Source organism: Schistocerca americana, chromosome 10 (genome assembly GCF_021461395.2).
Source record: "Schistocerca americana isolate TAMUIC-IGC-003095 chromosome 10, iqSchAmer2.1, whole genome shotgun sequence".
Lineage (NCBI taxonomy): Eukaryota > Metazoa > Arthropoda > Insecta > Orthoptera > Acrididae > Schistocerca > Schistocerca americana.
Window position 1 is genome coordinate 143,551,663 of NC_060128.1, and position 23,357 is coordinate 143,575,019.

Sequence of the window (23,357 nt, forward strand, 5' to 3'; positions counted from 1 at the left end):
GGGAAAGTAACTACAGTCTGTGAAGACCCCACCAAGACCCTTGGTATATTTTGAGAGGGTCCACTTGCCTCTACAGATGCAGTGGCCCTGGGTGACTAGGCTGTATGGAAGGACTTCTTTGTGTGGAATGAGAGGCAGTTGTCGAAGTGGAGGTATTGCTGGTGGTTGGTAGGTTTGATACGGGCAGAGGTACTTATGTAGCCATCTTTAAGCTGGAGGTCAACATCAAGGAAGGTGGCTTGTTGGGTTGGGCAGGACTAGCTGAAGCAAATGGGGGAGAAGGTGTTGAGGTTCTGTAGGAATGTGAACAGCGCGTCCTCAGCCTCTATCTAGATCACGAAGATGTCATCAGTGAATCTGAACCCGATAAGGAGTTTGGGATTTTATATGTTTAGGAGGGATTCCTCTAGATGGTCTATGAATAGGTTGGCATAGGATGCTGCCATGCTGGTGCGCATATCTGTACCACAGATTTGTTTGTAGGTGATGCCTTCAAAGGAGAAGTAATTGTGGGTGAGGATATAGTTGGTCATGGTGACTAGGAAGGAGGTTGTAGATCAGTTGTTGAGAAAGGCGGAGTTCAACAGTAGTAAGGCCATGGGTATGAGGGGTATTAGTGTAAAGATAGGTGGCATCAATAGTGATGGGCAGGGTACTGTGAGTTGAAGGAACAGTCGGTGGAGGAAATGATCGGTATCTTTTACATAGGAGGGTAGGTTTGGGGTAATAGGCTGAAGGTATTGGTCTATGAGAGCAGAGATTCTCTCAGTGGAGGCACTCTAACCAGCCACAATGGGGCATACTGGGTGGTTGGCTGTATGGACTTTAGGAAACATGTAGAAGGTAGGAGCACGGGGAGTGGTAGAGGCAAGGAGAGAGATAGACTCTGGGGAGAGGTTCTAGGATGGGCATAAAGATTTGAGGAGAGACTTGAGATTGCGCTGGATCTCTGGAATGGGATCAGTGTGGCAGGGATTGTAGGTAGATGAATCTGACAGCTGGCCAAGTCATTCTGCCAGGTAATCCTTCTGGTTCAAAACTACAGTGGTGGATCCTATGTTAGCAGGTAGGTTTAAAAAGTTCGGGATCAGTTTTTAGCTGATGGGTGCAGTTCTTTTTGTGGACGTAAGGTTAGTTTGCATGTTGAGGGCTTTGGGGAATGATTGTGAGGCAAGGTTCGAGTTTAAGAAATTCTGGAAAGTTAACAGGGGGTGATTTGGGGGCAGTGGGGTGGATCACGGTTGGATGGAGGAGTGAACTGAGTCTGACAATTCAGACAGGGTTCAGCATTGGTCTTTGGTTGAGTCATTGTAGGGTTCATGGCGAAAAAGTGTTTCCACTGTAGGGACCAGGAGAAGGTCTTTAACAAGTCCTGTGCGACTGAATTGGGAGTGAGCTAAAATCTGAGGCCTTTGGAATGGACTGTTACTTCTGTGGGGCTAAGATCCTGTACAGTGGTGGTGGGGGGTCCTTGAGGAAGGGGTAAATGTAGTAGGTCTGCAGGGCAGGGTTTGTCAGCTTTGAGGAGATGTGGAAGAGATTTGGAGGTTGTTGTCGCAGTAGCGGATAGTGATAGTCCAAGGTGTGAGTAGTAAGTGAGCGCGATGAAGTTTTTTGAGGTGGCATCGTGCATGTTGCTCTAGTTCCAGGAGGGCAGAAGTGTCATTGCGTGATATGGGATCCAGGAATTTGGGACTGCATAGCAGGAAACTTTTATGGGTGGAGAGGAGGTATTGCAAGGAGGTTTGGGCCTTATTGATATGGTTTTGAAGGACTATATTGCTGAAGGTTAAGGAATGGTAGAATCTGAACAAATGGAGGTCATTGTGGAAGGAGGGATGGCAGCCAGAGATGGGTAATTTGATGATAAGGCCATTTGTGGGGATTCTATGGACCAAGCAACAATGCAGGAACGATATGTGGGACAGGGTTCTGGCTAGGAAATTTTCTGCATTGATGGAGATGGAAGGAGCAAGGATCCACGGTGGAGGATAAAATGCATAAAAATACTAAACAACGTAGAAATATGTCAAAAAAATTGAAAAAATACACCCAGATACATGGAAAAATCCCAAAAAGGATGAAATGAATGAGGAATGAGGAAACAAGGTGAAATCTGAGGCAGTAGGTCGATAGTGAAAGGCGAAAAGCAACTGCAGTTGGCATGAAGGCACAATGAAATAAAAAGATTGTAATATAGGTTGCAGGTCTGTGGGTGGATAAGTGTGAAGAAAGGGTATGCCAGACGTGACTAGATTAAGTGAAGTTGGTAGGAGTGAACTGGAATAGAGAGGAGGAGAAGGAGTGGGGGTGGTTAAGGAGGTGTTGGTAGGATGAGATAAAAGTTTATGTGGCACAGGAAAGGATGGGAAATAACATGCAAAAATACACAAGAATGGTTCAGTTTGAAGGTCTATGATTGATAATATCAGCGGGACCAATGGGACTAATAATATGAGCAGGAGTAATGTGGGATATGAGCTGCTGCACCTACAATCAACACAGTCTTGTAGTTGTCTGTCGTGTGGCGGAGACAGTTGGTACCTTGTGGCTCATAAGTAGAGTGTGCAGTGTGGTTTGTAAGGCAACAAGTGAAACACAGGAAAGAAGAGGCAGAAGGATGGGCATTGAATATAGTAATGTGTTAGAAAATAGTAACAAAGGAAAACAGCACTGGGCTACCAGATGGAAGAAAAGACGTTAGTCAAAATCAAACAGTGGAAAACCCAGGATGAAATATGACAATATTGTGAAAATGATAGTTGCTACTCACCAAATAGCAGATATGCTGAGTGACAGATAGCACACAAAAAGACTATCAGGAAGGCCTTCATTGGAAATAGACAAAAAACACACACACGCGCGCGCGCACACATGTGCACCCCTCTCGCCCTCCAAACAAACACACACACACACACACACACACACACACACACACACACACGACCATAGTCTCTGGCTGCTGAGGCCAAACTGTGAGCAGCAGCACATGATGGGAGAAGCGACCGGATGATGGGGGTAAGAAGGGGAAGGGATAGCAGGGTAGGGGTGGGGGATAGTAAAGTGCTGCTTATGGGAGCATACAGAGACAAGCTAGAGAGAGGATAAGGCAGCTTGGTGCAGTCGGGTTGTTAGAAAGGGAGCGGAGTAAAAAGGCTGTGGGTGGGTTGGTGGAATAGAGAGCTGTGCATTGCTGGAATGGGAACAGGGAATGGGCTGGACGGGTTAGGACAATGGCCAAGGAAAGTGGCATTCCAACCATTTCCTCCACCGACTCTCCACAGTTCCTGTTCCCTTACCACATGATGCCCTGCTCATCACTATTGGTGTCACCTCCTTTTACACTAACATCCCTAATGCACATGGCCTTACTGCTACTGAACACTACCTTTCCCAATGCTCGACCTGTACCTTGGTCTCCTAACTTCCATACTTCACAGAATTTCACCTGTGAACCTTTCATGTTAGCAGAGGAGCCAACACCATGTTATGAGTGGAGGCCGAAATGCACGCGTTTTAGCTCACGCAGGCTGGCGTGAGGAGGGAAGAACTATACTGATGTGAGGTCTGGAACATGACAAGGAATGAGAATTTAGAAAGCAGACGTAATTAGTTTGATACTTAACTTTAATCCATCAATGATGAACATCACTCTTGACAGTACATGATTCACAATATTATCTGTTCAGAATACATTCTTGAAGATAGTAATTATAGTAACTGAATATGGTGCCTTGCTAGGTCGTAGCAAATGATGTAGCTGAAGGCTATGCTAAACTGTCGTCTCTGCAAATGAGAGCATATGTAGACAGTGAACCACCACTAGCAAAGTCAGCTGTACAACTGGGGTGAGTGCTAGGGCGTCTCTCTAGACTAGACCTGCCGTGTGGCGGCGCTCGGTCTGCAATCACTGATAGCGGCAACACACGGGTCCGACGTATACTAACGGACCGCAGCCAATTTAAAGGCTACCACTTCGCAAGTGTGGTGTCTGGTGGTGACACCACAGAACCTGTAAAGCTGTGAGAATGGATCATGAGTCATGCTTGGGTAGTTCAGTTGGCAAAGCATTGCCCATGAAAGGCATAGGTCCCATGTTTGAACCTCAGTCTGGCACAGAGTTTTAATCTGCCAAATAATTTCTGTGAACAATACTCTACTACTACTACTACTACTAATAATAATAATACTAATACTAATACTAATACTAATACTGATCTTGACAGCTTGTGTTTTTGTTCACAGCACCTGTTTTAAGACTGGCATAAGAAGGTTTCTACAGAATGTTAAAATACGAAGGTGTTATATATATCAATGAAAATAATCCATTTTTTTAAAAACATGATGTGATTGGATAGATAAAGACCTATTCACCAAGTAGCTTTTGGAGAACACATGTATAAAGGTGTAGAAATCTGAGAGCATTTGGTGCCAGTGACTTCTCCTCCTAGCAGAAGGGTGTTCTGTCTACAAGAAAACATAGGTAACAATGAACACAGCACTTTATTACTTCAATAGTATGGGTACAGAAAGACACTTGCCACCGAGTGGATGCCCTACTAGTTCAAGACACATGGGCTAAAAGTAAACGTAGGACTGAGAGCGAGGCTGGTCAGGCCTGATTCTATAAGCCATTGGCCAGCCGGTAGAGTCCAATGCAGAGAGGCTGTCTGAGAGTAGGGTCCTCTGCTAGTGCTGGCATCTTGCGACTTCTGTGGAACATTGTACAGCTGCGCACCATATCGTGGTTGTGGAATCTTATGTGGGTTACAGCAAAGATTTAAAGGGGAAGGAAGAGAGGTAACGGAAAAGGACTGGTGAGGTTTAGGAAGTGGGTAGAGTTTGGAAAAGTTGCCCAAAATCCCAGGACAGGGAACACTTACAGGACAGACTTCTCATCCTGTCCAGTACATCTCCCCTGACCCGTAGTTCTAGGCAACTTTTTCAAACTCTACCCATTTCCTAAATCTTGCCAGTCCTTTTCCATCATCTTGCTTCCTTCCAATTTAATCCCTTGTCAGAAGAAGGAGCCACTGGCTCCGAAAGCTGACAGATTTCTATATCTTTATACTTGTGTTCTCCTGTCACTGCTTGATGAGTCAAAGCTATTACATATTCAGGTACAGCATGAAAGACAGCAGTGATAGCTAATACATATTCACTTTTAACAGTGAAGTTGTGTTATTTAACTGTCGGCGATATACAGGGTGTTTCAGAAGTGATAGTCAATATTCAGGGATAGGACAGAAATGATCATTCTAAACAGAAAAGTCAAGTAAACATGGGTTCTAAAATGCATGCCTTAAAAGCTATGAGCAATTCTTGATCTTCAATACTGTGTAATGAATCTCTTCTATTGCAGTCAGTTTGCTTTCCATAGTTTGGATAGTGGTGGTATGGACCAAAACAAGAAGAAAATGTACAGTAAACATGTGTTCTAAAAGGCACACCTTAAAAGTTATGAGCACTTGTTCATTAGAAGAGTTGTGTTTCAAGGAAGTGCATTTTAGACCACATGTTTACTGGACATTTTTATCTTGCTTTGGTCAATACTATCACTTTTCAAATTATAGAAAGCAAAAAGCGTGCAGTATAAGAGATTTATTTCAAAGTATCAAAGATCAAGAATTGCTCATAGCTCTTAAGATATGTGTTTTAGAGCCCATGCTTTTTTGACCTTTTTGTTTGAATGATTATTCCAGACATATCCCTGAATTTTGACCATCACTTCTGAAACATCCTGTATACTTAAAATATCATTAATACCATACTCAGTTCTGTTGAGCTGAGTTTGTGGTGCATCCTTATATCCCCATGTCAAAAAAAAAAAAAAAAAAAAAAACCACGGAATTTATATTTGTAATATTTGACTGCAAAACTTGTTACTCCAGCAGAAGTAATTAATATAGAAAAATTAGAGCTACAAGACAATAAGATTGGATTTTTGAAAAAATTAAAACTATAATTATTGTTTTCCTAAGAATGTTCGACTATAAAAATGTAGACATGAACATTCTGGAATTCTTATGACAATAATAATTTGAATAAAAATATTTATTTAGTTACACTAGTTTCAAAGAAGACAAGTTATATAGAGGGAAACAAGGGATCAACTTATTTTGTTTTGTCGGGTTTTCTGTCTGTTTCCAGAATGAAGAATACACTTCAGTATTCTGCATGTTGTACAAGTACTTTCAGATAAACCTGCAGGTTTTCCATTTGCTGTTTGGTTTATTTTCTGAATGAATTTTTTATATTTTTATCTCTTGTTAGATATACGAACTGGAAGAGTTTCGACTTGTTCGTTTGGAGGACTTGGCAGTACTCATCCAGAAAGTTTGGCGTGGTTATCGCGATCGGCAGTTGTTTCTCTTAAAGCGTCGGAGCCAAATCATCATCGCCTCTGCTTGGAAGAGTTGGAGGGTGAGATACTTCAGTAGATACTCATTCCACTTAACTACCAAATGAGTATTGCATGATATTCATGAAACTCTTTAAAGAGTTCTTGCTATTTGTCATGTCAATGTTGTGTGGCATTAGAGTCACTTTTACTGTCAGTGACAGAGTCATCTATTTGTTCCTGCAACTTACGAGGTAATAATATAATGTGTACCATGCATTAGAAATTCAAGTGAGTAAAATAGTATTGTTAAAGATTTACAGTAGGCTGTCATATTTTTTCAGTTAATTAATTGTATTGCATCTTTTATAAGAGACACTTTCAGGCCAACACAAAATAAAGTTAAATGATAACCACAGTTTATTTCCTTATGAAGTCAAACAGTGAATTTTGGGTTTGTAAATCTGTCAGTCTCTTATTTCTGAAGCTTCTAAATAAGAAACATATGAAAAATGGAGAAGGAGAAAATACGGCCAAATTTTCTTCTCTATATCCCCCACTTTTAATCTTTCACCATATGCAAGTGTAACTTTCTTCTTTCCACCATGCAGGAATGTCGTTTTGGGGTCAGCTTCAAGGGTCGGAGGCACCTGTGGTGTTTATACAGAGTGGTATGTAGTTTACACTCATACCCCATCTAGTCAAAAGTCCTCAAGTTGCTAATGTAAATATAGCTGGAAGGTTATTGCGAAGTAGCAGATTTGCTGTGCTGACCCGTTTCACAATTCCAACCTTCCTGCATTTGTATTTGCTGGAGCTGTTGTTTTCCTCTTTTTCTTTTATTTTTACCCTGCAGTAAAGAGCAGAGCTGGGTTTACTATATCCTAATGTTTAAGAGTAATAGAAACTATTGTTTTATAAAGATGTAGGAAATACAAGTGCTTCCTGTTGAGTGACTGCTTCTGTGTAGAAAAATTTCATCATTACCAGTATTGCAATGGTTGTAGACCCATGTATATATTATATATCCTTTTTTAAATAAATGAGACACCAGTGGTAATGACGATTGTAATATATGTCTCTATTCTATTTTATCACTATATTTGTGAAGCTGTTCAAATTATAAGTCTTCATTTCCTTTTGTGCCAATAATGGATAAGAGGTATCACAAAATGTAACTGTCATCCAAAACTTATCTCCTCGAACCTGCACTGAGCTAGAACTGATCATGTTTAGCTACTCAGGCTGACAATACCCTGATCCATCTCACCTAAATTTACTGTGTCCAGAAATTTTGAACTAACTGAAACCAGGAGTACTCTACTTTTCTTCAGTTTGGCTGAACATTACATTCACACATGTAAGTAATTACCCAAAAACTATAATGTTGTGAATGATCACCCATTAGCCCAAATCAAACAGATTACAACCGATAATACATTCTCCTAAACAAACTCAACAATTCATGTGTTTCTTCTTACAAATGCAATGGAGGTTAGCGCACAGCATGCAAAATTCATCAGCAGGGCACAATAATTCATGCGAGGTTAAACACAGAACAACAAAACATGCAAATGTAGGTAAACACTTGCAGACTACATAAATAAAGAAACATTTGCAGTTAAAAGCAAACAAAAAGAAAACAAAACTGTTTAATTCTTAAATCATTAGCATTAGTAACTATTGTTTACAAAAATGATTGTGTCAGAAATTAATGAGTTTTCAAAGTTATTATGGTTATGAAAAGATATAATTAAATGAATGAAACCAAGTTTTAACATCTGTTCTGAATGTCATTGAAAATAAAGCTGAATAGTATTACAATGTGACAATTTAAAATTATGTAAAATGAATGGGCAACAAAAGTTATTATGTTTCTATATAAAGAGTTTTTACATCAGTGATTAGAATGATGTATTTCACATTGTCACTTAGCCAATGTTCCTTCAAAACAGTGTCCACATAGCTGATGGTGCTGGAAATTCGTTGATAGCCACATTGTTAGTCCATGATCCTTAAGTGTGTAATCTAATAGTTGGTGTCTTTTTGCTGATCTCCTAAATTGTGAGTACCACTTGTGATTGTAACAGGTAGACTCAGTGCCTACAGATTTAATTCCAATCTGCATACAACGACGAGAATAAAACACACTTTTTTCTACTAATGTGTGACATACCCTGACGTCATAATATTAGTTACAGACTTAAGCCACAGTTTTCATGTTTATGATTTACAATCATAGTGCAGCACTTTTCACAGTATAGCTGTCCACACTATGAAAGTAAATCAAGTTGATTGTACTGTAAATTATTAGTGCATGGTTTAAACATTCCACAGCCTGTGTTATGCACTAACAGTTTGTGTTGTCTACAATAGAAAACAATACCTTTATGGTGTGCAGATAGCTAATTGGTCTGCATATCAAAGTTTTATGCTTAATGATTCAAAATTCAGTTCTGGCAAATGAGCAACACAACATGTAAAGCCACTAGTTCTTTAATCTCGGTACACACAGAGATCATAAATGTAGCACCGTCCAAACACTGATGTCTTTCACAGGCTTGTCTGCCTGTGTCTGTATATGTGCAGATGGATATGTGTGTGTGTGTGTGTGTGTGTGTGTGTGTGTGTGTGCGAGTGTATATCTGACCTTTTTCCCCCTAAGGTAAGTCTTTCTGCTCCCGGGATTGGAATGACTCCTTACCCTCTCCCGTAAAACCCACATCCTTTCGTCTTTCCCTCTCCTTCCCTCTTTCCTGATGAAGCAACCTTGGGTTGCGAAAGCTTGAAATTTGTGTGTGTGTTTTTTTATTGTGTCTATCTACCAGCGCTTTCGCGTTTGGTAAGTCACAGCATCTTTCCAAATGTGCGTTTATAGTGAGGCTCACATTCAGTGACAAAGTCATATAGAGCAGCTTTAAAGTACATGACAAAAAGTTTTTGTTTTTTGCATTCTCTGAAATTATTATCACTGTATCACTATGTGTTAAATGGCTATAGCCATTTGTAATTTCTATACTAATTTTGAATTTCTGTGTGCCGTAAAACAGTGCAATATATAATACAGTTACATTATTGAGCCCTTTCAGTCTTAATATTAATTAATGCCCCCTACAGCCACACCTAGAATGTACATAAAACACAGATGTGTATAGTAACAGACAAGACACATACATACAGTGATGTCGTTTTCCTTACGTATAACCTGGTGGTGTTGGCAGTTAACATGCATTTTGGTGCCAGAAACAAAATAGAAACAGTAGAACCAATGATCTAATTGATATAAAATGAGGTACCATTCTTTAACCAAAAAACAAAGACTTTAAACTCTGTGTCTCTGACATTTCTGGAAATGAGGAGATACACAAATGTGGTCTCCCCCCCCCCCCCCCCCCACCCCACCCTTGTGGGACTATTTGCTTCATAAGTGAACAAATCCCATTCGTACTTGTCTGCTTTTTGGTGCTTCGCATTTTCATGGCCAGTAAAAGTGCTGTAGCAATTGCATAATCACATTTACCGTACACTGATTAGATATGCACCCAGTAAAACTGTGCATAATGGAAGGACCCTTCATAGTATACACCTATTGTGATTTAAAAGAAAAGAAACCCAGAGACAAGTGCGTAGTAAGTGTAAAACAAAGCATGAGGCTGTACATAGAGAGATGCTGAGTTAAATGTGTTTCGTTGTCAAGAGACCAATGTGTGAAGCCTTCAATGACTAGAGTAACAGAATTTCATCTAATGGTCTATCACAAAGCCCAAAGAAATTCCAAACATATGTAAAGGCTGTTAGTGGCACCAATATTAGTATCCAGTCACTCACATATTAGACAGGCACTGAAACTGAAGGTATCAAAGCAAAATTTGAAATGCTTAACTCCATTTTCAAATGTTTCTTTACAAAGTAAAACCCAGGAGCTTTGTCCCAATTTAATCCTCCTACCACTGAGGAGATGAGTGAAATAGATAATAGTGTCAATGGCACTGAGAAACAATTAAATTAATTAAAACTAAACAAAGCTCCAGGACCCAGTGGGATCCGTATCAGATCCTATACCGAATTTGCAGCTGAGTTAGCCCGTCTTCCAACTTAATCTGTCATAGATTCCTTTTACACAAAACCATGTCCAGTAGTTAGAAAAGGCACACGTGACACCCATTGATAATAAGGGTGGTAGTAATGATCCACAAAACTGTCATTCAGTATCCTTGATGGAGAATTGTTATAGAATCTAGAACGTATTCTGAGCTCAAACATAAAGAGATACCTCGAACAGAATGTCCCCCACCATGCCAACCTGCATGGATTCTGAAAACGTCAATCATGTGAAACCTGACTTTTCTCACACAACATTCTGAAAGCTTTGGATCGAGACAGTCAAGTAGATGCATTATTTCTTGAGTTCTGAGAAACAATCGACTCAGTACCACATCTATGCTTGTTATCAAAAGTACGGTTCATGTGGGGGTATCAAATGAAATTTGTGACTGGATTGAAGACTTTTTGGTAGGGACACACAGCATGTTCTCTCAGATGGACCGTCAGATGTGGAAGTAGCTTCAGCTGTGCCCAAGGGAAGTGTGTTGGGTCCCTCACTGTTATTGTTGTATATTAGTGACCTTGGAGATACTATTAATAATAACCTCAGACTTTTTGCAGATGATGCAGTTATCTATAATGAAGTACTGTCTGAAAGTAACTGCATAAATACTCAGTCAGGTCTTGATAAGATTTCAAAGTGGTGGAAAGCTTGGCAACGTGCTTTAAATGTTCAGAAATGTAAAATTATGCACTTCTCAAAATGAAAAAATATTGTATCCGATGACTATAGTGTCATTGAGGAGGCACGGTTGGTATCGGTGAACTCATACAAATACCTCGGTAATATACTTTGCAGGGTTATGAAATGGAATAATCACATTGGAATAATAACATAGGATCAGTCATGGATAAAGCAGGTGTTAGACTTCGGTTTATATGTAGGATACTGGGGAAATGCAATCATCCTACAAAGGAGGTTGCTTACAAATCAGTTGTGTGACACAATATTGCTCAAGTATGTGGAACCCATACCAACTAGGACTAACAATGGATATTGAATGAATACGAGAAGGGCAGCACACACAATCACAGATTTGTTTCACTTATTGGAGGGTGCCACAGAGCTGCTGTAGGAACTGAACTGGAAGATAGACATAAACTATCCTAAGAAAGCTTGCTTATGAAGCTTTAAGAACTGACTTTAAATTATGACTCTAGGAATATAGTACAGCCCCCTCAGTATCGTTCACATAGAGATCGTGAGGACAAGATTAGATTAATTGCAGTGTGCACAGAGGCATTTAAACAGTCATTCTTCTCACGCTCCATACATGAATGGAGTGGGAAGAATGCCTAATAACTGGCACAGTGAGACTTACCTTTTGGCATGCACTTCACCGTGGTTTGCAGAGTATAGACATAGGTGTAGGCATTCAATTGCATACATGAGATGAGGAGCTTGTTCTGTCATTTTTCCTCACTTTCTGTCTGGTGTTAAATCTTTATGAAACTGTTACAAACCAGTACAGAGAGTACTAGTTTGCAACATACGTAAATGTGACTTTTGCGTCTATCGAACACGAACTGAAGATGGTAAACTCGGCATTGTGGTATTGGGTATGGTATTGCCACTCTACTATAATACTAGGAAATTACATCAGGAATTGTTCAGTCACATTCACTGGCTTGTGTTCATTTCCATTGGAAAAGGGGTAAAACAGGCTTTAGAAAACAGAATTGAAATACTACGGTTACTGTGTGGGAGGCAGTGATGCTGCATGGTATCAACATGTAAGATCTACAAAATTTAGACAGGATCCAGTGGTTAGGACTCTTTATTAGATCTTACTTGTAACTAGTTGCCAGAATACAAAGTCCACCTCTTCATCATTGATGGGAAACCCTCTTTCCTTCCCAGCCAAAGTAGGTACCATTTACCTCCTATGGCAAAATACTTCATAAAGAGTTGCAGTGTTCAAACTGAAATTCAGGCTGAGGAGATTTCTTTTTATTTTCTACCATCAGAAAGGTGACTACAATCAGAATCTGACAACCAGAACATTAATGTGCAGTTCCAGACAATCACTACCAACTTCTTTGTGAACCCTCCTGATTCCCCAAATTGCAAGAATGGCAGTGATGAGATGCACTGACTGAACAGTAGCAAGTTTGTGAAGGAAAATGGTGAACCTAAGCTGTTGAAGGGTTGTGAAAACATGAAAACTGCGAACACTCCTGGTTCGCCTGTTACCAGGGAGTGACATGGTGTCGAAGTAGCAACTTATGCCACTAAGCCTCTCATGTAGACGTTAGTAACATTACATGGCTGATCGCAGTGAAACAGTATTATGGTTTCATGAAACTGACCAACTCATTTATATTAAAAATGGGAATTTTAGAATGTCATACATGTTAAACTTCCCAGATTTTGTTGCAGTGTGAGTGCACATGCCATAATGTGCAAATTTTAAAATGTGCAATGCAAGTACACAAGGAATACGCCACACAGATATGTTCACCACTGCACAAAACAAGTAAAGACTACAAAAAGAGGCCCTAGTAGGAAAGCAAGAAAATCTGTAAGACTTATCAAAAGATGGATTTGTAATAAATCTGGAACTAGCATGGTTTTATTTAAATAATTCTCTAAAAACTGTACTTGTGGCTGGTTTCTGTTTTAAATTAAACTTCTTGTCTGTCTTTTGAAAAGTTTTAGTGAGCCATGAAAGTTACCAAAAGAAAAATTAATTGGTTTTGGTGGTACTTCTGTAATCTCACCAAGGATTTTAGTCAGGAGAACCATAAAATTTCAATAAGGTTGCTGTTGGATGTTTTGTTCTGCTCTGATTCTGCACCTTTGTTTCTCAGCTTAGCATGTGATTAAAATGGATTTATTCCTCAACTATACTTTTCTGTTTTTCCTTCATCCCTCCCTTCCCCACCCCCATATCTTTTCTTGGTCTGAGTATTTCAGAAACTAGAAAATTCATCATCTTAATCATTTTGCATATGTATGGCACTGAAAGAATGAATTGTGTTCTTATGTGAGATACATTACTAGTGCACCAAGAAGCTGTAACTGTATACTACATTTTGGCCTGGGTGTAAAGTAGTGGAACAACAGAAACATTGCATCATCAAAAACTGGAGTGTACCAAAGCAGCAGACATTCTTCCAGTGTAACATACTGTAGAATACAAATGCATCAAAATATGTGCAAAAATAGGCATTGTTCAAATAAAGAAAAGACTTGCATAAAACAGTGACTTGGCTCTTCACTTCATTGTCTTTTGGGATTCCTCTTTTAACAATGTTGTACTGGTGTCACACTTTCCACTATTGGTGAGTACAGGCTTTTTATTTGCATCAATATGGTTCATACCTGTGCTCCCCATAGGTTGAGGTTGCATCTAGATGTAGGAGGATGCAGCAGATGTAGTGGAGAAAACTGATACCATCACGACCCTGCCCCGTCTTTGTTATTCAAGATTCTGCAGAAGCCACATGTCATACACAAATGCTTTCCCAATAAAGTACATGCCACTATACTGTGGATTTTTGGATCAATCCTTACTTATAACTCTGGTAGTTCCTTTAATTTACCCTGCATCTGCACTGTGTAAATACTTTTGGGACAAAAGTTGCAGTATTTGTTGTCGTACTGCTGCCAATTGATACTGTTCCTGCCTCGTTCGTAGCTGGACCAAGCTTAAGTTTTTACACCTACATCTTTATGTACATTGTAAATAACCAGTATAGTTTTCTAAGTTTTCTGTTTCTTTTTTCTTGTTTCATAAGCTTCCTCTGGCCCCCCTGAGAGCAACAAATTAACACAGTTTAGCTACTTGGAAAATGGCTATCAAAACGAATATGCAATGCTTCAATAATATTTACTCCAACCCTACTTCTTTATTTTCTTAGCAGTGTAACACAATTTTTGATCATGCTTGATTTTTCACTTATATAAGGAGTGTAGTAAATATTACTTTTTTAAAATGTGAAAAACATTGATTGTATTGCATTTTATATTTTCAGGCGAGAGAAGAGTATCGCATTTTGAAAAGGCGGAAGCAGATTGAGTGGGCAGTCTCTGTTATACAAAGGCACTATGTCTGTTGGAAGGTACTGCATAGATAATATTAATATGGCTTTTTTAATCTTGGATAAGTAGTTTATTCATTTTCTAGACTGTACAGTGGAGCAGGATCTCAACAGCAAGGACAAACATATACCAATATTTTTCAAGTAATGAAAATATGTACGATGAATATTAGAAATATGTTGTTGATTGAAAAAGGGAACATATTACTGGTTAATAGGCAATACTTGTAAGGATCAGCTTGGGAATTGCATGTTATTGCACTGGAAAAGAGTGCAGCTCAATGTCCTTGGTGGCCATCTTTTTTGTGCGCATAACAGAGCATGAGAAAAGATGTTGACTTGCATCTGTAATTGTTATTTTCTGTTTTAACGTTTCACTTATGGTGCAAACCTGAAGTATTAAAATTTTTGTTTCAGTCAGCAGTATGTCTGGATACAACTCCTATTCACTAGTTCTGAACAGTAACTAATTATTTCAGTGTTGTATATTTTAAGTAGCTTATTATAGTCGAATCCACGAATGATGGTTGGTCATGCAGGTCTGCACAGTGTAGAGGCATAGATGGGGATTGCAGTGTTGCCGGTTGCAAACAACAGCTGCAATAAGCACATAGTTCGTTAGCTCATGTTTAAAGCAGAGAAAGTTATTTGGTGAATTTTTATTCAGTTTGTTGTGATTTATCAGAGAGTTACACTCCACCATCACACGACTACCACTTTGAGATAGTCAGCTCGAAATGAATGAGAAACGCAATGTTGTCTGGCACAGCAAGTTGTGATGCTACATTCCAAGAATCTACATGCAGGGAAGTACGAATGCTTGTGCCCAATGTCAGATAATTATATTCGTAAAGTACCAAAAAACTGCTGTCATTTGCAGTGCTTAAATGTTTCCAGCATGGACACAGTCTACCACATATTACATGTTATATAACTTTCTGAATGAAATAATATTAATACCACAAAAATATTGTATGTAGTATTGGAAAATTTTCCATCTTTTGCAATGGTGACAATCGTTCTATCTCTGCCAGACACATTTCACTTTTTTTAAAGCACCTTGATTAAAATGAAGTTGATAAAATAGACAAAGTCAGTTATGGGCTCATAAAAACATAAATACTAAAATTTATTGAGTGTCGGTGAAGTGTAATGCAACAAAAAATGAATTTATTTGAGGTCTGTCACACACAAACAACAATTATTTACTAAAATATAGATCAGTTGAGACAAACATAGAATATGATCTTATAACTGCAACAATGCAGAAAACTACAAGAGGTATAGAAGCCAAAATACTGTCCACTGAAGATGCTTCAAAATAAAGCAAAAAGCAGCTGGTATATATAAGACTTTTATTGCAGTTGCAAAAGACAGAATTTATCTCAGTATTACTGGTAAAACTGCGACTGTAGAAGAGAAGCTATAGAAAAAGAAAAGACAATGTGAATATTGTATGTGTGGCTCATCTTTGGTTGTGTTCAATTGCTGCAACCATCATCTACATCACTGTAGTCCATGTCAGTGCCTGACTCATCTTGTCTTAGAGTGATGGCAAAGGGATTGAGCATATTATCAATTTAAATTTCTGTCTCCATGTTCCTCTCCTGTAGCCATTCTGCATGTTGAACACATTCAATCCATACTGAAGGTATTATTCTGTTGAGTGCTCTGTGCAAAATTCTCTCTGTGTCGGCAATTTTAAACATCTTGTTTCATTCTGCAACATATCCATTCACTTGTGCCCATATGAGCTTAATAGGACTGTACTAGCAATGATGTGGTGGCAAAGGTAAAACTGTATGTCCATATTCCTGTGCAATACAACTGATTTCGTACACTTTCAGATGGGATTTATAAAGCCCTATTACATTTAACAATTCAGCCCAAGTTTGAGTGGCAGTGTGCCGAATCATCTTACTTGCAAGCCACAGCATGATATCACCTTTTTTTGTACTTGTTGTGGGAGCCTTTTCAACAACAACTGATTGGTAACTCGCATTGTCCGTAACAATTGCTGAGTTTGCAGGTAAGAAAGGGAGAAACTATTTCCTAAACAATAATGTAATTGTCTCTGAGTTCATTTCAGACTGATAATCAGCTGAATTGCTCTTTTTTGCTTGGGTCACTAATTTGCTTTCTGGAATAAATCCAGAAGCAGAACCAGCATGAAGCACAATTATTTGTCACCCTTTACCAACTGGTACTTTAAAACCACATGAACCAACACTCAATTTCCAACATGCTTTCCTTGTATGATTCTGGTTTACCCATGTTTCATCCAAGTAAAAAATGTTCTTATTGCCAGATTTTCTTATTTCAAGATTACTTCTTAAAAACTGTGCCCCTGAAGCAGCGATATCACAATGTGCCATTAAAAATTTTCAACCGTCATTTGTATTTACATATTTGAACCCAATGTCTTTCAGTATTCTTCACATTGAGGTAACACTGCCTTTAAAATTTATAGTTTTGTGCATTTTCAACATAATTTTTTTAACAGTAGGAAGTTCATCTGTGTTGTACATATTTCACACAAATCACCTTAGAACATCTTCGTCAAATCTTTTAAATTTGTGACAAGCTTCTCACTACTGTGGTGTTTCCCTGGTGATCTGAAAACTGGGCTTCCACTTGTCTGAATAAATAAATCACCTTCACTGGCAATCCACTGAACAGTTCTCAAGCTGATGCCACTCACTTCTGCTGTACATTCCTGAGACCTGGCAACATCTTTGATAGGTCCACCATTTTCTGCTTCGAACTTGAAGAAAATGCGTATTCTGTAAATTATGTCTCTCGCTTGCTTGTGGAGAATTAGTCGCTTACTGTCACCATCAGCCATGACAAATCGCAACAAACTGAATAAAAATTCACCGAATAACTGCCACAAACACGTTTAACACTCGCACTGGCCAAGAGCAAAGTGCTAAGAGAACTACTTAACATTCATTGGCTGTCAGAGGACGACATCACGTCAGATGCGCAGAATGAGCCTAAACACGGCTGCCGTCATTCGTGGCTCCAACTGTAGTAAATCTGGAATGTTTTTGAATGATTACTTGTTTCACAAAATTGCTTGGTAAGATATGTGAGTAAATACTTTTTAATAAAAATTTTGCCTGTAATAATATTTTTGTTCGAGTGATCTTTTGTCGAGTGAAGGCTACAACTTTTACTAGTATGTGCTGACATCTGAGTTCTGTGAAGTTTGTTATCCAGCAAGGTGTGTTGCAGGTTTGTAAAGGCTGAGAACCAGTTCCTCTGAAGAGTGAACTAAAGTCACTGAAACTTCACACACCAGTTGAACACACCTGATGTGTGCAGTTTGGAGGGCTTTTCTCTTAGTGACTTGAGTTTACTCTTCAGAAGAAGTAGTTCTCAACCTATCCTAATCTACAATTCATCTTGCTGGGTAATAAACTTCACAGAAATCAGATGTCATCATATGCCAATAAATGATGTAGCTTTTAGTCGACAAAAGATCACTCCAATAAAAATTTTATTACAGTCTAAACTTTTACTAAAACTTGTTCATTCACAGATGAAATACCATAGATCTCAAGAACAAAAAAACAATCCCAACTCCATAAAAGGGAGATACTGACAGAAAGACATGTTAATGAATTATCAATTTAATAAGTCATATTTTCATAATATTTACACCAGTTATCTACAAAAGGATGTAACGTCTGGCAGAAGTGAAGATGGAGGAAGTTTGATCCTGCAGAAATATAGGAGTATGTGAGATAAAAATGACATTCTTGCTTATCCTAAAAAAATCAAAAAACCACTTGCCATACATTTACAGATTTAGAAAGGTTTTTTGACAGATTTAACTGGAATACACTGCTGAAATTCTTAAGTTATTAGCTATAAAATAAAGAGAGTGGAAGGTTATTTGCAACTAGTACTGAAACCAGTTGCAATTGTAGGATTGTATGGACATGAAAGGGAAGATGTTCTTGAGGAAGGGAAACAAGGTTGTAGCCTATTCCCTAGTTGATGATAATCATCGTCTTTCTTCCAGGTATTATGGTTCTTGACCAGTTACAGTCTCATCAAGCAGTTCTTTTATTTACATCCAGAGAGAACACTAAAGACAACTAATAACAGTTGGAAGGGGAATCTTATATTAAGGCAAAAGAAATAAAAACTTTTTGCCACAGGTGATAAACAAACACTTGTAAAACGATGACGAAGAGAAAGAATTTGTGGTTAATACTTACCTTATGGGGAAAAGCCCAGTACTTGTGGTATACACATCTAAAAGTGAAAAACTAATCCTAGAACTTGGGAAATCTATTGTACGAAATAGGCAGAGTATGACATGAGTTTATAAAATGAACATCAACATAAAGAAAACATAAGTAATGGAATGTATTCAAATTAAGTCCAGCAACACTGGAGATATTGTAAGCTGAAGTGAACCACTGTAAGTATTAGAATGAGTTTTGCTTGTTGGACAACAAAACAAGTAATGATGGGAGAAGCACAGAGAATATAAAATGCATACTGGCAGTAGTAAGATAAGCATTTCTGAAAATGAGAAACTTGTTACCACTGTATGTAACAACATAAACTTAAGTTTTAGCAAGTCCTTTCTGAAGGTAATTGTGTGGAGTGTAGCCTTGTATGGATGTGACTTGCGAACAGTAAACAGTTCAGACAAAAAGAAAATAGAAGGTTTCTAAAGTTTTCTGATTCCAGAAGTACACAATACAGATTTTTTTGTGTTATGAACTCAAGATCGTACCTCAAGACCTCGTCAAGGAATTATTACTTCACAATATAGGAAAGCCTGTGCAAAACTATTGGACAGAAGTAACTTTTGCACGATATGTAATTGCCGAGTAACGTAGCTCAACGGATCTTGAACAGTACATAGAAAGATTTGCTACAGTGTAGTACAGAAGATAATTGAAATAAATATGCAGTGAGATGAACAAAAATTATACCTTCATTTGAAGACAATAACCACACTGAAGTCAAGTGATTTTTGATGGTCCCCTGGGCATTACAAAAGGCAGGACAGCCGGTCGGTGTGGCCGAGTGGTTCTAGGCGCTTCAGTCTGTAACTGCGTGACCGCTATGGCCACAGGTTGGAATCCTGCCTCAGGCATGGATGTGTGTGATGTCCTTCGGTTTCTTAGGTTTAAGTGGCTCTAAGTTCTAGGGGACTGATGACCTCAGCAGTTAAGTCCCATAGTGCTCAGAGCCATTTAAACCATTTAAAAGGCAGGACATTATTCTTTATAGGGTGTCTGTAAGCAGTTCTTATGGTGTGGCATTCTATTCCTCCACCAACGCAGTTGCCAACTGCCAGATGGTCATTGCTGCATGTGGATGTACTGCAGTGCATTCCTCAGTGCTTAATGGGGTTTAAATCGGGGTGACGGACAGACCAGTCCATTTGTCGAGTATCCTGCATTTCAAAAGCTCCTCTGTCAGCATTGTTTGATGTGTTCACACATTGTAATCTGTGAATATGAAGTTGGGGACAAATGTACCCCAAAAAGAAACACAAGGGGATGGAGTACAGCGTCATAAAATGTTGACCAATGAGTGTACTTTGTTCACTCTTTGCAGTGTTGCCAAGAGCATAAAGACTACACCATTGAGGAGTGGTGTCAAGTGCTGTTCTCGGATGAAAGCAGATTCATTCTGCATAATGATTCTGAGTGTATCTTCATATGGCAAGAGGTGGGACCAGCTAGTACACACAGGAACATCGTCAAACATGATTGTTTTGGTGGTCCGGGTGTGATGGTCTTGGGAGGCATTATGGAGTGTGGGCATACTGACCTCCAAATCGTTGAACATAGTACACTCTGTTATATCCACAGATTAACACCCACGTGCAAACAAAAATTTTTTGTTAGGTGGAGCAAGGCCACTGCTTAATTGTACAAAAAGATAAACTTTCTTCAAAAACAAAAGGCTTCGTCTCCTACCAAAATCTTATAACAAGCCAAAGAATATGCCACCTTATTGAATTGAAATATTAGCAACTCAACTGAATTTACGTTCCTTTGTTGGGTTTTCTCTCAATGCTTTCCAGCAGATGCCAAGGAAGTAGATGGGCGCAGAGTCCGGGGTTGATGGCCGGCGTACAAAAGACGTGGCACCTGGACGTTCCGGCTGTGTCGAAGTATCTTCCGGGTGGCAGTCCGCAGCGGGTTGAAAGACCCCTGTTTCCCATTCTTCCGGCTATTTAACACAGCAGCTCCAGTCTTCCTCCTCTGATTCCGGAGCGATGATTGGCGGCCATTGGCGATCCCTGACCGGTGGATGGTGATATTATAGTGTGACTATCCATGCCAGAAAAAGGCTCGTGCGCGTGCGTAGTTTGCGGCTGATTGAATGTTTGGCGGGAACGCCTCTAGCTCCGGCTCACGGAACGCGTTGGCACAAAGTTGCAAGCGCCGCTTAACTCTGCCGCGGTAGCCGACCATTGCATTTGTGTGGCTGTGCGTGCCACAGCACACCCACCAGTCAACATTATTGCAACACTATACTCCTTCCCAAATGCATCTCGTCGTGAATACATTCAGCCCTGATTTCATTTGTGTGGATGAATGACAATGTGCAGCTGCATCAAACAGTGCAGCTGGAGGAATTCATGAAATGAGAGAATATTTGGCAGATTGACTGGCCTCCCCATTCCCCTGACTTAAATCCCATTGGGCACATACAGGGTGCATCAGGAAGACATATTACAGCATGTCCACATCCATTAATAACCATCTGTCAGTTGTCAACTTCGCTGGTGGAGGAATGGAATTCTCTACCACCAGAATTCCTTACCAATCTTGTGGCCAGCATGGAAGGACATGGCTGAGCATGCATTTGTAATGTTAAGTGAGCCTCACTGCCCTTTTCTTAACTAATTTGTGCCTAATTTTATTCTGAGAAGCTCAGTAATGTATGTAAATACCAAGTGAAGCGCAGATGGACAGCAAAAAACTCTTTAGCGCGCAATCCCCACAACGATAGTAGTTGTGAATCTTTGAGTATGGACTCAAAGACAATTGATTTATTAAAAAAAGAGGACTGTTAATCTGTATCTTGTGGAAAGAGGGCGTGTTGTTAGACTGTCACTCAGAAAATGTTGTTACATTTAATGAAAATTGCTATTTTAGTGATAAAACCGAGTAAAGTATGTGTAAGAGTTGCCAAACATTTATGTATACAAATTTTCTGGAAGTGCAGAATAGGAATATCTTGTTTTTGGAAAAGGAGTTGAACTTCATTGTCGTCACCAGCTATCAATCGACAGAATTGTAAGTGTACTAAAATACAGGAAAGGAAATGCAGTCTCTATAGTTTTCATTCAGTGCGTAACAACCTCTCATAATTTTTTAATTACAGTAATTGGATTATGTTCTTGTATATTAGTATGGTGCTGAACTCCACTGACCAATTTCGATGCAACAGGACGTGTAGTTTGAAGGAAGTTTGTGTGCCAAACAATCTCCTTTTCTCACGAAAAGCAGATTGCTGTTTAATCTTATTTACTTACAACAGTGGTCCCTTACGTATGAAAAGCTACAAAAACTTGGGCTCAAAGCTATCTGCAATACGGCCAAGTAACCAACAATCTTAAAGAACAATAACTTCCTCCATATTATAATATGTCACCAACTGGTGCAGAAGCTGATCATTTAAGGAGGCAGCAACCAAAATTCAGGTACCAGTTACGACTTAAAGTAAAGTTTCAATCAAAAACCAATCTATCTCTCTCTCGCTCTCTCTCCAAACACATATATAAACATTCATATTATTAAGATAAAAGTCATTTTATACATTGCCATCCATTGTGATCACACACCCTATTAACAACCATATCTTGCCATTTGTAATGACTGGGCAACCATCATAAATCATGGCAACATCAGTGTAATTATGTCTTTGCGTAAAAGTGTTGTTTCTGTTCATCTCATTGCGTATTTCTTTCAGTCACCTTCCATATTATACTGTCGCAGTTCTTTCTATGTGAAGTCCTAGTTTTATCGAGTTATGTCACTTGGCAGTGATACATCCTGCTAAAGTTACTTTTGTCCTAAAGTTTCACACACCAGTGTATATCATTTCAAATCAATACTAGAAATACAAATAAACTTCATAGTTTCCAGAATGAGATTTTTGCTCCGCAGCAGAGTGTGCGCTGATACGAAACTTCCTGGCATATTAAAACTGTGTGCCAGATCGAGAGAGACCCGAACTCGGGACCTGTGCCTTTCAGGGGCAAGTGCTCTACCATCTGAGCTACCCAAGCATGACTTTCGCACCGTCCTCACATCTTCACTTCTGCCAGTATCTCGTCTCCTACCTTCCAAACTCCACAGAAGCTGTCCTGCGAGCCTTGCAGAACTAGCACTCGTGGCAGAAAAGATATTGCGGAGATATGGCTTAGCCACAGCCACTGCACAGTGAAAATCTCATTCTGTAAACATCCCCCAGGCTGTGGCTAAGTCATGTCTCCACAATATCCTTCCTTACAGGAGTGCTAGTTCTGCAAGGTTTGCAGAAGAGGTTCTGTGAAGTTTGGAAGGTAGCAGATGAGGTACTTGCAGAATTGAAGCTGTGGGGACTGGATGTGAGCCGTGCTTGGGTAGCTCAGATGGCAGATCACTTGCCCACATTAGGCAAAGGTCGCGAGTTTGAGTCTCGGTCCGGCACACAGTTTTAATCTGCCATGAAGTTTCAAACTTCGTAGTTATTTAAAGTCTCTTTATTTGCTCCAGAAAGATGTCCCTAATACAGGATTACATATTTTCAGTAACTTGCCAGCAGCCATAACAAGTTTAACTCCTGATAAAGTTGAGTTTAAGAGGAAGCTAAGTGATTTATTAGTGGCCAAGTCCTA

At 39.3% G+C, this 23,357-nt stretch overlaps 1 protein-coding gene across 1 annotated transcript in view; it reads left to right on the forward strand.

Annotated features, from left to right (window-relative positions):
- LOC124552612 (unconventional myosin-Ia) overlaps positions 1-23,357 on the forward strand; it is a 730,641-nt gene that overhangs the window by 644,371 nt on the left and 62,913 nt on the right. The window contains exons 18-19 of the mRNA XM_047126936.1: positions 6,274-6,423; positions 14,423-14,509. Of these exons, the coding sequence (XP_046982892.1) occupies positions 6,274-6,423; positions 14,423-14,509 (237 nt within the window). The remainder of the gene's footprint in view (positions 1-6,273; positions 6,424-14,422; positions 14,510-23,357) is intronic.